At 54.7% G+C, this 17,573-nt stretch overlaps 1 protein-coding gene across 1 annotated transcript; it reads right to left on the reverse strand.

The window, feature by feature from the left end:
• Positions 1-663: 663 nt before the first annotated feature.
• Positions 664-14,654, reverse strand: NFKBIE (NFKB inhibitor epsilon). Its single transcript, XM_064708880.1, has 6 exons — positions 14,201-14,654; positions 3,844-3,946; positions 3,341-3,572; positions 3,080-3,168; positions 2,569-2,817; positions 664-2,248 (listed from the first exon to the last, which is right to left on the reverse strand). The coding sequence occupies exons 1-6, from the start codon at positions 14,545-14,547 to the stop codon at positions 2,183-2,185; spliced, it is 1,086 nt and encodes a 361-aa protein (XP_064564950.1). The 5' UTR covers positions 14,548-14,654; the 3' UTR covers positions 664-2,182.
• Positions 14,655-17,573: the final 2,919 nt, after the last annotated feature.

Here is a 17,573-nt window from a genome sequence, read left to right on the forward strand (position 1 = left end):
AGGTGACTCCACCACCTTCCTTGGCCTGTCTATTCCAATGTCTCATTGCCCTTTCTGTAGAGAAATTCCTCCTACCTAAATCTCCCCTGGCACAGCTTGAGGCTGTGTCCTCGTGTCCTGGCACTGGTTGCCTGGACAAAAGGCCGATCCCCACCTGGCTACACACCCGCCTTTCAAGGAGGTGTAGAGAGTGACAAGGTTCCCTGTGCCTCCTTATCTCCAGGCTAAACACTCCCAACTCCCTGAGCAGCTCATCATAGGGCTTTTGCTCCAAACCCTTCCTTCACCAGCTCTGCTGCCCTTCTCTAGATATGCTCCAGCACCCTCTTGAAGTGAGGGGCCCAGAAGTGGACACAGGACATGATGGGAGGTCTCATAACTGCAGAGGGATGATGACTTCCCTACTCCTGATGGCCACATTATTCTTGATCCAAGCTAAAAGCCTTCAAAGCTGACCTCCAGGCTGATTCCTGCCCCCTGTCTCAGGTTTGCCCTGCACTGGGCACAGCCACAGCTGGTCCCTGGCACAGGTGCTGCCCAGGGACTGCAGTCAGTCTGGCACCTACTGTAGCCCTGCTTCTGAATCCCCTATCCCAGCCCCAGGCATGGATGCAGGGCTGGCTGGAGCCAGCATGTGGCCACCCAGTGATGTTTTACAATACACCTTTTTAAAACAAATAGTTTTATTTTAAAATAACGAAACAAACAAAAAAGTGCAGATGACTTGTTTCTGCCTTTTCCCTTTGCTCCCAGCCGCAGCCCTGGGCACACCAGCCCGCACTGCCCCGCAGCATCAGTCATCTCTTCTCTGGGCAGCCTGGAAGTGCCTTGTGTCCCTTGTGAAAGATGTCCTTGAAACAGCCCCATGGGTTTGCAGCAGGGTTGAGGCCCTGCCAGAAGGCGAGAGGCAAAGATTCAAAAGAAACAGAGCAATCCAACCCTGGACTCCTGAGGAAACCAGGCAAGGTCCCAAGGCCTGGGGGGTCCTTATGTTGCTTTCCTGACAGCATTCCCTTACAAGAAGGGAGGAAGAAGACAAGAGCTAACTCTAGAGCATCCTGGTCGATTGCACCATCCAGTATTTGTCCCAAACAATAGCAGCTGCTCCCAGCAACAAGTGGGGAATGTTCCTGGCTGAGATGGGGTAAGTCATCTGTGCCTCCATTCCCACAGCACCTTTGGCTGATTTCCTAATGCATTGCATGTGCTCCTCTGGCTGGAGAAGTAAGTGGCAGGGAAGGGTGGTGAGCTGAACAACAAAAGGGATGGGAAGATAATGCTGCCACCTCTTCCACTTTTGGCCTGGGAGGATCTAAAAGCCAGGGAAGACCCATACCCTAAGTTTTTTAACCCCCTTCCAGGGAGGAGAGGGGGCAGGATCTTCCTGTTCTCTGTGAGAGAGGAAATGACAGCACAGTAAAGCAGCAAGGCATAAGGCACAATGGCAGAAGCAGGGATCCACAACCTGGTCTTCAGCATCTCCTGTGCTCTTTCTCCAGGCCTGCAGGCAGATGTTCGTAAAGACAGCATGGGAATAGAACACTTTGCTGGGATCCCCAGCCTCCCCCGAGCACTAGAAAGGCTCTGCAAGAGGGGAAGGCCCTGTGCTCCCACTCACCCTCTGTGGAGTGAAGGACTGAGGGAGCAGGCAGACTGGGGAAAGCCCGGTAGCCTCGTGTCCCCAGGCCCCCGCGGTGATGCACAGCCTCCTGACGCTGTGGGGTGTGCGGTGGGTTAGATCACATGAGACCTCTGGTGCCCACAGCAACAACAAACGTTTATTAGAGTGAGTGTTGACTCTCCTCACCTCACACTTACTCTGATGGGATGCCAGACAATGCTCTGTCTGGCCCACAGTGTGAGAATGAGTCCTCTCCTGCTCCTTCCCTGTGTATGCTGGAGATCCCCACAAGTCAGACCTATGGCAGGGAGGAGAAATTCAGTCCTGCTGCAGAGCACAAATTCTAAAAGAAAAGCCTCCCCTGTGTAGTGCTCATAATGCCACCTTCTTCTATCTGGGATGGCAGCCTGAGGCAAACAAAACTTTTCCAAAGAGGGGAGGAGCAGTGGGATAAGTCTCCCAAAGTGTCTCTGCTCCCACTGAAATGCCGGCAGGCAAGATCCTAGTGGGCAGCAGCACAGAGGAAGGAGGCAGCCCAACAGGCCAAAGGAGTCCATCTGCTCATTCAGAGCACACGACAGGCTTCCCTGAGATCTTCAGGTCATCGAAGGGCAGCAAGGCAAGGAGCTGCAAAGACCAAGGGTATGGACATGTAAGCATCCAGGGCTGTGTCTCCACCAAACTGGGGTAGGGGCCTAAATCTTCCCCCCACCCAGTCCTCCAGCCTCCCACATCCCCAGGGAATTGCCAAGAAGCCTTATCTAGGCTTTTCCTAGGGCTCGAGGCAAAAGGCAGTTATCCCACACATCACAGAGCCAATGCTTACAACATACAGGGAAGGACAGGAACAGCTGGAAACTCCTCCTAGGAGAGTCCCTCTAATCATCCAACTCCTGCACCCCCTGACACACTTGCAGAGCCACAGGCTTCCCCCCACAGAGACTCACATCATCGTTGCCATCAGCCAGGTCCTGAGCTGTCTCGTTCTCCATGTTCCTCAGCAGGGTGTCAGCCCCGGAGTGCGAGAGGATGGCGGCGATGGCAGCGTCCCTGCGGCCCACGGCCAGATGCAGCGGAGTGCACCCGTTGTACATCTGCGCGTCCACGAAGGCCCCATGGCGCAGCAGGAACTGCACAGCCCGACGGTTGTGGCACTCCACAGCCAGGTGCAATGGGGTCTTCCCGCTCGTGCCCTCCTGCAACCCACAGATCACAAGGGGGTGGGTGGGGGGTCCCTCAGATGGGCCCTGCAGCACCCACCCACACCCTCTTGAGTGGGTGCAGAGGGCAGCCCCCACCCTGACTGCTGTCACAGCACCCAACAATCTCTCAAGGACCTTTACTCTCTACTCCCTCAAAATTCAGTGCTCCCAAGCCACATTCGGGCTGAAGGGAGTGCCCAAAGGAAAGACCCACCATCCCAGCCTTTACAAAACATCACACCATGCCCAGTCTTACCCGAACATCAATGTTGGCACCACTCTCCAGCAGCAGAGACATCATAGGGATGTTCCCTTTCAAGGTACTGATGTGTAGACAGGCCAAGCCTGTGATGGGGAGGCAGAAGAGAGAGCCACAGTCAGCCCAGACCACCCTGGGGCATACCAATCCCAGCTGCATTTCCATTCTGCTGTGCTCCTGGATCCCTGCATACACATCTCATAGTGTCTGCCCTAATCTGGCCATCACCTCTGCCACTGTGCTGCCCCCAGGTGTCACCTTGCCAGTTCTGGAGCTGCAGGTCCTGGTGGTGCCCACGGGGCTGAGCTGTGCCATCCGGGGTGGCTGTGCCCTCCAGCAGCTGCTGGGCACACTGCAGGTGCTGCTGCTCGCAGGCCAAGTGCAGCGGCGTGTTGCCATTGCGGTCCTGCAGCCCGGGGTTCACTCCCTTGTGGATGAGTGCCTGGATCACGCTGGGCTGCTCCAGGTACACAGCCAGGTGGAGTGGGGTCTGCAGAGAAATCAGAGAGGGGAGAGATGTCACAAGGGGTCCCCAGCTGGGTAATAAGTGATATAGACTTTATCATTTATAGAAGGTTGATTTTTTAAAAATTTATTAAGAAACCCCCCCGCAAAGAGGCTGCACACATAGGACCTTCACCATGCTCTGGGGGAAGCAGGTGTGGGCTCCTGGGGAAGGGACAGATGGATTGAGCAGCTATCCAGGGAACAGCCTGTGGCATTTCTTGTCCTCCCATCTTCTGCCTATCACAACAGCATACCTGGAAAAGATCATTTTGGATCTCCAGCACCTCCCTGGGTAGCTGAGCGATGCAGCAGAGTGCTACAGCTGGGACACAGTGGATAATGGCCAGATGAACCAACCTACAGAGGGTTAATGGTGACAGGAGAGAAAAAAAAGTAAAATAAGTCCCAAGTGCCATGCTCTGGAACAGAGATCCTTCCCTGCTGCATGAAGTAATAATCTCCCTGCTTCCTCCAGTCCCCTTCCCTCCAGCTTGGAGGTACTCAATCTTGCTCTCTCTCTGGGGAAGCTCAGCAGAGGGCCAAGGCAGGAACATGGTCTGAGACTCCACATGGCAGTCCTTCACTATGATCCCCACGGGGAATAGACCCTCCTGTCCCTGCTAAGCAGCACAGGGTCCTCCCTCAGACCTCACAACATGTAGAGTTTCAGTCTGGCACTGCCCAAAGCCAGGCCTCCAATCCTTTGGGGTAGGTCCAAAGAGCCTGGGATGTCTTTCCCAGAGTCCAGGAGCTGGGTTTGGTGCCTGTGGAGAGAGGTCTGGGCTCTGGCAGCTACCCGGGGAATTCCAGTTCCCTCCTGCCAGCTGCACACTGTACTTCTGCTTTCCCTCCACAAAGGCAAACAGCCAAAGCTGGGCAGGAGCCCAGGGCTGGTCCAAGATCACCTGCATGGCACAGTCCATATGGCAGGCGATCAATCTGCCGGTCCCACACTGATTTCCTCTTCTCTCCCCCACATCCTTCCCTTTCAGCACTGCCATGGCAGGGCTGGCACGCAGCCCGCCAGCACAGGGGACACCAGGGATGCAGCTGTCAGAGCTTGGTGGCAAGCAGGGAGCTCTGGTCCTCAGGACTGTGGTCCCCACAGCTATGGGGTGGCCAGGCACCTGAGTCCCCCAGCCCAAGGACAGGTCTGGTTTCCAGACGGCCCCTGCACAGTCAGAAGAGAAGTGAGAGCAGAACAGAGGCAGCGCTGAGAGGGAATTTCCAGCCTCCCCTGCCAACCTCCTGCCTCCCAGCCCCCCCACACGGAAGGGCCCATCCTCCCACCACAGGGCAGCCCCCACAGGTCAAACCTGGCCACCGTGGTCAGCAGGCAGCATCTCCCACTCTGCACCACTCTGCACAGCAGGGCAGGCATGAGCTCAGCCTCCTGACCCTCACCACTGCACCAGAGGCCCTGGGTGGCCTCTGTCTCTGGAAAGAACCAGCTCCAAACTGAAGGCTGGGCTCTGCCACCCATGCTGCTTTGATGGAGACTGACAGGGCCAAGAGATGGAGGGTGAGAGCTGTGACAGTCCTGGCAAGACACCCCGCTCTCCAGACAGCCCAGCTTTGGGGTGCCACCTGCAATGTGGGGTGTAAAGAGCATCTCTCCACAGGCAGGAGAACAGCACCTGGCCCTAAAGAACTGCAGACAAGAAGTGGGGCTGGGACTGTCTTTTTGCCAGTTGCACTGGGACATGAATGTGCTGAGAAGCTCAAAGGCCAGTCCCCAAGAATGTGTTTTATTGACCTCTTCCCAAGTCCTGCTTGAAGATCAAGCCAGCATCTGGAACCCCAGGCATCTTCAGCTGAAACCTGATTTTGAAGGCAAAGTGCACTTTACAGTTTCTAAAGGCCAGTTCCTCTCCACCTGCTGCCAGGGACAGGCTGTGCCCAACAGGAGAGGCTTTGTCCCTGGGGAAGCCCCAGGTTATGTTGCAGCAGGGAATTCCCCGCTGGAAGGGGAGGCCACCCAACTTTGCTTGCCTCTGCACAGCCATGGGGTGCCCCTCACTGCCAGCACTCCCAGGGCCATGGGCAGGGTCTGGCCACCCTCCATGGACCATGAGGCAGAGGCACAGCCAAGGGGCCCAGCCCAGGAACAAGGCAACCAGACGTAAGGACAGTGCTCCTCTCATCAGGCTTTTACTGACCTAGCTTAGGTGTGATCTGAGCAGGGAGCTTCCCTGCTGGCTTTGGCATCAGTCCCTGTGGTAGCACCTCAGCTGAGGTGTCCTTTGCACACTTGCAGGGACAGCCCCTGTTTCTCCAAACCTGCTCCCAGGGCACCACGTCCGGGAAGAGGCTGCAGGATCTGCCTTCTTCAGGTACAGCAGAGTTAAGACTGCTCAAATAAGGGACTTTCCAGGGCTATTCAGCTTGAACTTTAAACCGCTGGTGCTTTCGCTTTCCAGAGCCTCGCTGGGCTCCCAGGGGAGAGAGCAGCGCTCATGCTTGTGTCCCACGGCCGACAGCCCTGGTGCCCCAGGAATCCCCCGGGCCCCTGTGTCACTGCCCACGCCACACTGCACTGTCATGCGGGGACGAGCGGGGCGGTCACCCGGGGGAGACGGAAACCCCCGAGCAGCCTCTGCCCCTGCAGCACCTCGCTTGTCCTGGCTTGGCTGCCTTTGCAGCTCAACAAGGCTCAGGGCTGGGCTGACACTGCGCTAGTTCGGGCATCCCGGCTGCAGAGGCATCGGGGTGACCATTCCTCTGGGCAGAGCTCCGGCTTTCACCTGTCAGTGGGATGTGCCTGCTTTGAAGGATTGCTTTCCCCCTCCCCCTTCCTTCTCCACCCGGATGCAGCCTCCTCCTGGGCTTTCATTTCTGCATTCGTTCCCGCCTTTCCTCATTATCAGCCCTCAACTTCCTGAAATGGCTGCAAGAACCTGAGCTTCTTGGGGGAATCATCACAAGGCCAGTGGGCTGGGAGGAGCTCACCAGGAGCACATGTGCACTGAGGCATTCTGTGCCACCGGCAGCGCTGCCAGCCAGGAACTGGGACTGTCTCCTCACTCAGGAAACCTCTTACACCCAGGAGACTCGAGGGGCAGGCATCGTGCCAATCTCCACTTTTTTCCACCTCTCTCTGTGTCACAGCAGCTGCGTAGTCCAGCTGCTGATGGGCTGCTGTGTGCTGGCACACGGTGTGCCACAGCCAGGGCATGGCAATGGAGAGAGCCACTCGCTGCCAGAACCCCTCTGTGCCCAGCCACAGCAGTGTGCCCTTGCCACAACAAGCCCTCTGCCCTGTCATACTCAGATCCGTGCCCATCCCGGGCTGCCTGCACATCTCCCCTCTGCTTTCCTCCACTTGCCTGCCCCCTCCCTCCCATGCTCTTGCCTGCAGTGCTCCTGGCTGCAGCCACAGGGCTGGGTGCCCAGCAGGAACAGTCAGAAAGGGCACCAGGGAGTTTTGAAAAGGGCACGGATGGAGGAGCTGTGAGCAAGGGAAACACAGCAGGAGCACAGGAGCTGGGTTCATTCTCAGCTTTTCCACTTGCTCACCAGCTCTGTCCTGGCATAAGGGGACTCAACACTCTGAATCACAAAGGCACAGGACATCCCCGGCACAAAGTGATCTACCCCTGCAGCAGAGAGGTTGGGGCTATCCCTGGGGATATCCCAGGCAAATGAACTTGCCATGCCCAAAGTGATCCTAGCTTAGGCACAGGAAAGTATCTATTTCCACAGTGCTGTCCATCTCCAACTTCTGAGTGACCTTAAGTGTCCAGTAGGAAAAGTTTCCACACATGAGGACTGGAGGCAGGAGAACAGTGTAAGGAGTGACACCCAGCTCTGACACACAAGCAGAACGGATGAAGTCTCACCAGTTCTCTGGCTATCCTTTTCCATCTCTCTAGAAAAGGAGCTGACCATGCAGATCCCCCCATCTGTAGAGTAAGACACCTTGTCTACAAAGTAGCCTCACCCTTCACCATATCACCCCAGAAGCACCTTAATCAGGAGACCCAGCATTCAACTGAATTTGTTTTGAAAAGTTCTTTCTCTCTCTAGATAAGGTCCCTGCCTGCAGCAGGAACAGCTCATTCCCAGCTCCTTGTTTTGGCTGAGTGGAGCAGTAGATCATGCAAACAATTCACACAAGAGAAACTTGTTCAGGGGAGGAAATGGCCCAGCAGCAATAGAAAAGAGAAAAGGGAGGAGGAAAAGAGCAGGGGAATTCCAGGCTTACCCTGCTCTCCTGTTCCAGCCCTGTAACCTGCACTGCTAACCGCTTCCTCAGCCACCAGCATGAACCTCTGCCAGTGGCTTAGCAAGCACAGCTCATCCTGCCCTGCAGCCCTGAACCAGCCCAGCCTGGCTCCCTTCCTTCCTCCCCACATACCAGTGCAATGCTGCCCTGCTCCATAGAGCTGCTCCAGCTGCCCTCTGGCAGCTCCAAGAGAGCACTGATCTCAGCTGCCTTATCCCATCTTCTGTGCTCCTGCCCTGCAGGTTTCATCACCCCTTCCCTGGGAAAGGCAATCCTTGAGTTTGAGTGGAGGGGGGTTTGGGATGGGACTGGAGGGAGGTTGCAGCTAGAGGAATGCAAATCCCTTTCACCCACGTTGGGTTCAGCATTCCTGATCTCCAGTCTGGGCAGCAGCTGCTTCCCAGCCTGCTGCTCCTGGGGCCAGAGTGAGGGGTGGGAACTGAGAGGTGAGCAGAGGAGACAGTCTCACCTTTCCTGGGGTGCTCTGCAGAGGGTCTGGTCTGAGTGCTTGAGGATGAGGGAAGCTGGAGGCTGACTGGCAGGAGAGGCAGAAGGGCTGTGGGCACCCTGTTTTTCAGTGAGGTGGGGACAAGAAGGTACCCTGCTGACCTCATAACCTCTAGATTCTTCACCCACACATTTGAGAGTTTTGCTCCATTTCTGAGCAGATGGTGGCTCTGGGATTGCAGAAGCACTACACATCAGATGCATGTGGGCTGTTCCCTGCAAAACAAGGGGCCTGTCCCACACTACTATCTAGGCACAGATGGGCCAAGCCAGAAAACAGGTCAGTCCACCCAAGCAGGGGCCAGTCACCATCAGAGAAGCATGACGAACAACTTCAATAAAAGCAGCAAACATCCCAAAAAGTCCATTGACTGTGGACAGTCCATTTCAAACAGAGCAAACTCATACCTGACTCCTTGGGAGACAAATACATTCTACAGTTTCTGTACACAAAGAGATATCCTGAGGTCAGGAGAGCCTCTCACAAGAGGAAAGCGCCTGGACTTTGCCAGAGCCTGTACAACACACCCTAGCAATCATTTACAACCCCACAGATATCCTCACTGGCTCAGAATTTTCTTTTAATGAGGCACAAGCCGTGGGTCTAAGATGCCTCAGGGCCCCCCTTCAGCTCTGGATGTGCCTCAGTCAGAGGGGCTTCCCAGCTCTGTGACAGAGAGCATCCCACACAGCCCACTGATAGGCACACAGCAGCCACTCTCACAGCTCACAGCCCACAAGCTCTTCCTACACAGTCAGCTCTGACTCCTCATTTTTTCACATTGTACTAAAAAAACCCAAACTCAAGCCAATAAAAAATAGCAAAATTTTTGTGTTTAATTAGCTGAGCTCAACCCTGTCCCAGCAGCAGTTAAGCCTGCCTGCAGAGTGCAAGGACCTGAAGCCCTCTGCACCTTGGCTGATCTGTTACAGCCAGGCTTCTGCATCCGAGGACATGGAAATTTCCAGCCATTCTTTCCTTTCCTCTGTGCTGAACTTCCCTGTGTTTATCCCCAGCTCTGAGGCAAACCTAGGCAGGTGGAAAGGTTGAAGAAACTTCCTCCAGGCCAGGCTGAAGTCATCCAAACAGGGAAAAAAACCTCCAGCCTGCACGAGCTCAGAAGGCTGCCAGGACTTACCCACTTTACTCCAAGGCTGGATGTGTGTGACCCCTGCAGCAGCCAGAAACTTCTGGGGCATTCCAAAGCAACTTGTGCAGAGCTGTCTGGCCTTGCTTAGAGGGACACCAGGCTCTCCTGTTTACCAAACTCCTGAGCACACACAGAGGAAGAGCTGAGAGTACAGGGATAGGGAACTGGACACAGGAAAATCTCCCTCCTGGCAGACCCATGTTAGGATTCACTTTCTCCAATGCCCCACAATTAGCAGCATGCTAGGGAATAACTTGGGATGGACTTGAATCCTGGCAGTCAAGCAAGGTTTCTGAAGACTCTCTGGTAAAACCAAGAGCATCTCCACTTCCCATTAACTGTGGCCATCCCACTGCTGGGCAGCTGGCAACAGCCCAGCAAAGCAGGGGGACTCACAGCCTGACCAACAACAAGGTGTGCTCCCTGCATCTGACTTCTTTAATCCTTCTCCTAAAATGGAGTCTCTCCAGTCTTCTGTTTCTTTGTCCTTCCTTCCCTTTCTTTTATCTTTGCTGTCACACTCTGAGCACTCCCCCAGGTGCACAGGGGTTTGGCAACACCCTCGTACAGCGGGGCAAGCAGTGAGAAAGCAGCCAAACTGGAGCAGAAAACCTAAACGGGAACAACCTCTATTCCCCCGCTCAGGGAAGATCTCCAGCCCAAGACCACATGACTGGAGAGGGTTATGGTTGGCACATGCCAATGAATGGTTAAAAGTGGCTCTTGGCCTCTTGAAGATGAGCCTCATGCTCAGTGACAGCCTGTGCAGGCAAGGGAGGCCCCTTCACTACCACCACGTGAAGAGTTCAGAACAGCAGCTCCCACGGGGCCCTGATTTTACACGATTAACTGTCCCCAAGCCCTGGTTAAGGCACTTCAGCCCCCGAGTCACTGGCACGTGATTTCTTATCAGCAGATGGGACACCACTTGTCTCTGGTGGAAGGAGGAAGTCAGGCTTCCTCTGCTCTCCTCCCTCCCTGAAATGCACACCCAACCAAAACCACACAGTCCCATTTTCCATCTCAAGGAGGCCTAGGTCTTCCTTCTGTGATCGAGCTGGGGTCCCTTAACCTTCACCCCTGCAGAGGTGCTGCACTGCTTTGCATACAGAGCCCCATGCATAAGACACTCACTCTCCTTCAGAGGCACAGTCCCCAGCCTTTCCATCACCACGACATCAGGTACAACGGCAGAAAGCCGTGTGTGGCCCAAGAACCAGCACAGGCAGGAAGGAAAACATGTTTTTAAGTTTAAGATAGACTATACAGTCCTAGAGAGAGGAAACTGTGCTTAACTTCACACTCTCATGAATCAACTCTGCCTCTCCAGAGCTGGCAGAGGCTGACATCAGCCCAAGGAAATGGGGAGGTTTTCTCTTGTGCTGGAACAAAAGCAGGTGATCCCTTCACACCCCATTTCACCCCCAAGGAGTTGGTCCCACACTCATCCTTTTCCCAGGATGGTGGAATTGTGCACCTGCCAGGTGAGGTGGGGAAGGACTCGGTTTCCTCAGTGAATCCTCACAAAGGCTGAGGTGGTCTGGAGGCTGGGGCACAACAATAAATCAGCCTGCAGTGCCCTCAGAGGCAGCCAGGCCCACAGCTGGAAAGCCCCTCTCTTCACTTCCACACAGAGCAGTCCCATCAGGATCCAAGTCGGCAGAAAAGGAGTTTGTTTACATGGAAGAGACAGGTATTTGGAGCTGTAGGTCACCAGATGGATGCTTGGAGGAGACCATTTGAGTTGGAGTGCACAGGGCTTGTTCTCCACCTGCCCACACGATAAGCAGGATACAGATCACTGCCCAAAGCACACCCACCATCTTCCGCTTGCCACCCCACTCCTCATACTTGACTTCTCCTGCCCTCACAGCTGAGCCACACTCTTCTTGGGAACTGATGTGCCTTATTACTGCAGCTCTGACTTCCCTGAGGCAGAGGGACTGCCAGTGGCACGAGGGAGCCACAAGAGGATGACATTTGGGCAAATAATTCTTGGAAGACAGCACCCACGCATTTCACTGGTCATTATACCCTGGTCCTTCCTGTTAGCCAATTTCCTTCCTGCCAAAGTGAGATTCCTTCTAACTTTGGGCACAAGGAGAGACAGCTTTAGCCCCATTGCTTCATCCTGCTGGCTCTGACGCTCCTCTGCTGCGGAGGCAGGCAGGCAGGCATTGAGGCATCCAAGCAGGATCCTGCTGGCACTCCAACCGCCCAAGCATGTGCTCTTCACCTCTGCCTCCACCTCCTGTTTTCACCCCACAAGTGCCAGGCTGACAAACACAGGCACACCTTGAGATGGCACAGGTGGGTAAGTCTGAGGGAGCCATGGACGGTGAAGATTTTCGTAAGACGTAGAGGCAAGACTTTTGCCAGCTCCCTTTGTGCAAGCCCAGTGCTCCTCTCAGCTCAGTACCAGCAAGGGCATCTGGGGAAACAGGAACTATTTAGACAAAACAACCCCTGGACTTTTTGTATTTTCAAAATTACAATTACAGGACAGTGTAGTTGCCCAAGTCTTCTGAAATATAATGAGAGTATGATTTTAATTCTCTGCCTGGAGCTGTTTTGTGGCAGACATTTAAAAAAGGCACACAGGGAAATATGCTGCTGACAGAGATGAAAAGAAGAAATGAAGATGGGTTTGTCTGGCTGGATGAAAGGGATGTAGCCTGTGGCCATCTGATCCCTTCTCTCTGGGGACCTTCTGTCACTGGATGAGCAATTTTACCATAGACTTTAGCATGACTATCAGCCCTGACTTGTTTTCACATACAAAACCGGTGGCAGTTCAATGAGTTCTGGGTGCTCACAGTCCCCATCTGCAATGACCTGAGTGGTGGATGTTCAGCACTTCTAAATATAAATGCCACCTACCTCTGCCGCAGGGTCAGGAGCAGACACAAGAATAGCGGAGGCACAAATCCACAGCCTCACCACTCTAACCACAAGAATAGTTTCTTTTCCCAGCAGTGGGAGTAGATCCCAGGAAAGCTGTCTCCTGTGTGGACATGGTGAGCCCAGAGCTGTACAACCAGCAGACCTACAGCTCCCTCCCTCCGTCTTAACAGATTTCCTGTTCTGAAATGCACTGTGAGGGAGAGAAAACAGAAGAGCAAAGGCAGCCTCTGAGAGCCTCTCCTGCCTACAGTAACCAAGGCACCACTGATTAATGTTTTCCTAGTAAATAAGATGTTTGCATTAGGTCTCTCCAAGCAAGTCTGACAGGCAAAAGGCTTCAAGCACCAAACAAGACAGCCTCAAGCACTAAAAGCATCTCCAAGCAGCTGCATCTATGGGGCTCACTAATAAGACAGCAAGCACCGAGCCCTGGGCACACCATGACAGACAAGCCTGGGGGGAAGTGTTACTTCCATACCTCTGATTAAAAGACGCCTGGCTCTCTCCATGGGCACCTTGGCTCTAGTGTTACAGCTGGGAAAACTGGCAAAGCTCCTCCATTCTGAGGAGCCACAGAACCAGCCTGTAGATAGGACAGGACTAGAAAGCCTGTCTGGGGAGTGTGGGAGGCTGGGTTTAGTGTAACTTTGCTTGCCGTGAGATTTCCAGCCAATCCTCAGAACAGATCCCAGAGTCAGCATTAATGAACTAATTAGCAGATGCACAGATTCTTTCCTAACAGGGAAGTAAACACTCAGGCTGTCTCCCAGCTCATCTTCAGCTTCAATCCAGATGTGCTGTGCCAGGCAAGGACAGAGCTTTCTTGCTGCTCTCACTACTGCTTGATCATGCCAGTGCCTCTAAGTTTCTCTTCCTCTTGCACCATTACTCAGTATTAAACTCTAGCCTGGTTTTGGGGCAAAGCTTCGCCCTCAGCTGTGAGAACACTTCGCTCACGCTCTGTGTGTACACTCATGACGAAAACCTTCCATCGAGGGAACGTACAACAGGAAAAATGCTGTGATTAGCTGAAGGTAATTACCAGAAGCCAAACCAAATAACTCTGGCGTGATGCCTCTGCCCTTGAGAGGGCTTTACAGATGTGGGAAGCCCCCCTCGTTAAGAGAAACACTTGTCTCTGTCACAGAAGCTCAGGAGGGCAGCCCCACATCGGGATGTGCGTCACAGCTCTGCCAAAACCCGCGGTTCTGCGGGCAAGTTGGCAAAGCAAGGCGATTCCCACCTGAGAACAAATAGTTCTTGGGTTGCTTGGTTGAGCAGCGTCTAACACGGCCGTCGCAAGGTCTTGCCCTGCACAGCTAATCTTGCTTCAGGACTTGCTTACGTGCCCTCTCACGCAGCCAAGCCTTCCCCATTGTAGAGGAAACGGTGCATTCTCTGGGGAAGAGGGAGTGGGGGAGGCTTGATTCGCTCTCCCCTTTCTTCTAGTTGCTAGCAGCCCCATGGCAAGTGGAGGTGGGCTTCTATGGTGGCTCCATAATGGGGTGCCTCTCTTCCCGCTCACTCCGCTGGACCTGGCTCAGATACCTCTCAGGGTGGCTCACACACCTCAGGAGGGTCAGAGGGGTCACCCACCCAAACCTGGATGCCAAGCATCCACGCACACCAAGGCAAGGCGGGAGGCTCTTAGGACAGGGGCCCGGGGAGACCTTAACAACACGGCTGAGCGGATGCTCCTCGGGGGAGGGCTGGGGACCGCGGCAAACACAGCCTGGCTTATCTCTGGCTCCGGCTTCCCGCCGCTGCCAGGGGAGCAGCCGGGGCCGGGGGACAGTGGCTCGCAGCTCCCCGAGGGTCACTCACGTGTCTCCGTCCTCCGAAAGGTAAGTGAGGGCGTCCAGCTGCTGCCGGCTGAGCCCCTCGGGCCGGGGCGGCGGCTCCTCGGGGCGGCCCCCCGGAGCCCCCGGCAGCCCGGGCAGAGCCTCGGGCAGAGCCTCGGGCAGGGCGCCGGAGCCGTAGCTGGAATCCAGCCGCTCCTCGGCGGCGGCGGCCTCGGCGAGGGTCTCCTCGGGGGCGGCCGGGGGGCCCTCGGTTGCGGCGGGGGTCTCCCTGCCGCCCGGCAGCGAGCGCAGCGACTCGATGCCCGAGTCGCACTGCCCGTCCTCGCCCTCCCAGCCCGCCGCTTCCTTGCCGCCCGCCGCCCGCGCCATGGCTCAGCGCCCGCCGTCCGCCCGGCCCGGCCCGGGTCCCGCTCCCGGCCCCGCTGCCGGGGGGCTCATGGCCGGAAAGCCGGGGAGCGGCGGCCGGCGCAGGGTCTAAGGCGCCACGGCTCCGCCTCCGCCACCGCCTCCTGCCGCTGCCCGCACTGAGTCAGCCGCGCCCGGCCGGGATTCCCCCGCCGCGCCCCGCCCCGGCACAACCCGGGGCCGCTGCTCCCGCCCTGCTGTCCGGGGAGCGCACAAGCGCCGAGGGGGGGGAGAGGCGGCGGCCGCGGCAGCGGGGCCGGCACCCGGGGTGCGCGGGGCACGGAGGCGGCCGCGCTGCGCTGCCCTGGGCCGGGCCGGGCCCGCCGCTCTGTCCTCGGCCTGCCTCCCCCTGCCCGGCTGGTTTGGGTTCTTTAAACAGCAGGCAGATCTGCCAGGGCAGGGAGCGGGACCCTGTCCAAGCAGGCGGTGTGTGGGTGAGGATGCTGAAGCCTGTGCAGGTGCTGGGTGAAGCTCGGGCTCCGTGGGAAACAACATGGTGGATGCCACTTGCAGCAGAGGTGCAAACAAGGCGTTCGCCTTTCCCGCGTGCGTACACCAAAGTGTTCCACCCACCGAGACACCTTCTCATCTCTTCTGCCTCCACAGGGAAAGCCAGGACGTCACTGTAGCTGGCTGCACAAGCCTCTGCGTCCGGCCGCTTCTCACCACCGCTCTGTGTTGCAAATAGAAATCCTTTCAAAGCCCAGAGTGGCTACCAGGGCTCACAAAAGAGCAGCCAAGACATAGAGAATAAAGCTGAGAATAGAAGGTCGAATGAAGGCCCAGCTCACTGCCTGTGAATGATTGACCAGACTGGATTCCAGTGCTCTCTTCCCAATGCCAAAACTCCTATGGATCTGCATAGATGTAATGTAATTACTTTCCAGTGTCCCAAGCAGTGGGCTTTCCTCAAAAGACAAACTAGATAGCTCTGAACACAGCTGACACTTTAAAATCAGTTTCACTTTTTGCTTTTATTGCTTGAGAGGACTTTCTGTCTGTGCAGGATGCCCTTTTTTCCAGTTCATCTGAGCAGGAGGGGAACAATCTCCAGCGAGGAAGCTTACCTGGGAAGAACTTGGTGATGGATACTGGATGGACTCACAGGAACTACATGCAGAGTGACAAATATTTCCCTATCCCACACTGCAGCTGTTGCTTTGGGTTTGTAGGAAGAAAGGTTTTAGGATGTGAGGGCAGCAGCAGGGAGACAGATAAGTCTCTTTCTGCATCAATTACTTCCAGTCACAAGTTTTCTTGCCATGCTCAGGATCTGTTTCAGTGTCTCCAGTTGTGTCTCTGGCACTGTGTCACTGCAAGATTACAATTATTGAGGGAAAGGAGCTTCTCCCCGTCTGTCAGCTCTCTTCAGTGCAGTATGGGGATCTGGGCCATATATCCATGTCACTCCTTCTCACACCCTGGTGGTGGCTGCATCCCAGCTCCACCTCTAGCTGTTGTTCCTGATCCACACACAGAATTTCTATTCTTTCAGCTTTCCATACCCAACTACTACTGCCTTATCCCCCAGCTGCCTTCCTAAATGCCTTTGCCATTTTCTCTAGTAACATACTAGATGCAGCTCCAGCATGGAATGGTTCCTTGTACACTTTCCTGTGGATAAAGTGGTCAAATCAACACAAATTTGTTTGGTGATACACAAAGATTTAATTTTTCTGTCAGCTAATTGCAGCTTATCTTTGCATCAAGCATCAGTCTCACCTTGATTATATTGCCATGTGCTGTTCCAGTTGGGAAATAGGTGTGGATCCTGATTCCAGGACTAGCACATGTGCAGGAACAGTTCAGCCAAAGCACAGTACCTGGAGTAGTAAGCCCTGGACCCGCTCTAGCAAGGAAGCAATTCAAGACCCACCACCAGGGACTCCACAGTCCAGTCCACTGCAAGCTGTCTACACCTCTGGCTAGCAAGTAGCCCCTGGAAGTGGCCGTCCTCTGCTGCTGATGTGAATTTATCTGGAGGTTGTGATCTTGCAGCTTCCTTAAGGTGAGCCTTGAACTCCTTTCTCTGGCCAGTGCTGTGGCAGGGCTGTGTTGCCGTGGTCGGCTGCAGCTGAGTGGGGAGACCAGGCGTGCCCCATGGCCATCAGCTATGCCCCCCAGCATCCATGGCCAGCCACCCTCTGCTCTGACCTCTCAACTGCACCCAGCTCAGGCACCATCTCCTGCCACCCTCCTGTGACTGGGTGTGCTTCTATTAACCTTTCAGATAATTTTACTGGAAAGTCTGAAAGAGGAACTTGGCCTCCTTGCCCCGTTATTTGCCTTCTGTTACTCATTCTGTGAGGGTTGGGCTCCCTTTCATGCTGTCTTCCTAACAGAGAACTTTTCTGCCTGGCTCTGCAAGTTTTGGACTTCTATTATTTTCAGAGGCTTTAAATACAGAGAGATACACATATGCATAAATATCTATATATAACGTATTGAAGGCAATGGTAGAGGGATTAAAAATAATTAAATATATTATGAGGCAAATCTTGATGTTCTGATTTAGTTTTGAAGGTTTTAAAAAACGAAGCTCTGATTCTTGGGTCTCTCCAGTCCCCTTTAATATGTGTCACTTAAAATGGTTAAAACTGCAGGGAAAATCTAAAGAGAAAGGGATCCATTCCCACTAGAGGTCAGTGCCAGCACACGCTGTTCAAGGCAGCAGCGCTTTCCCACCACACCGCGCTGCGAGGAGCATCAGGTCAGAGCATGGACATGGGAAGGAATCCCTAGGCTACCCAGACTCCCGGGTATTGTCCCTGATAATGTCCTATCCCCAAGCACAGCCCTCTGACTGACTAAATTAAACGAAGGCCTGGCCTGGCACCAGCATCTTCTCTGTTCTTGGAACTGTTAACTGCATAACATAAGTAAAATGCAGCTGAAAGAGATGGAGAAAGGCAAATTATACCCAGTTTGTGTCTGATCTGAGAAAATATAATGGCCCTTTAATTACTGGCTGTGGTCCTGTCATTTGTAAG

The sequence above is a fragment of the Zonotrichia leucophrys genome, chromosome 3 (genome assembly GCF_028769735.1).
Source record: "Zonotrichia leucophrys gambelii isolate GWCS_2022_RI chromosome 3, RI_Zleu_2.0, whole genome shotgun sequence".
NCBI classification, from domain to species: domain Eukaryota; kingdom Metazoa; phylum Chordata; class Aves; order Passeriformes; family Passerellidae; genus Zonotrichia; species Zonotrichia leucophrys.

What these genes read in the sequence shown, in the direction of transcription:
- NFKBIE (XM_064708880.1), bottom strand. Translation starts at nt 14,547, where the DNA reads ATGGCGCGGGCGGCGGGCGGCAAGGAAGCGGCGGGCTGGGAGGGCGAG. An exon ending in CTTTCGGAGGACGGAGACAC is followed by an intron (nt 3,947 to 14,200) that starts GTGAGTGACCCT and finishes AACCCTCTGTAG; the next exon opens with GTTGGTTCATCTGGCCATTA. An exon ending in TGGCTGATGGCAACGATGAT is followed by an intron (nt 2,249 to 2,568) that starts GTGAGTCTCTGT and finishes TGGTCTTTGCAG; the next exon opens with CTCCTTGCCTTGCTGCCCTT.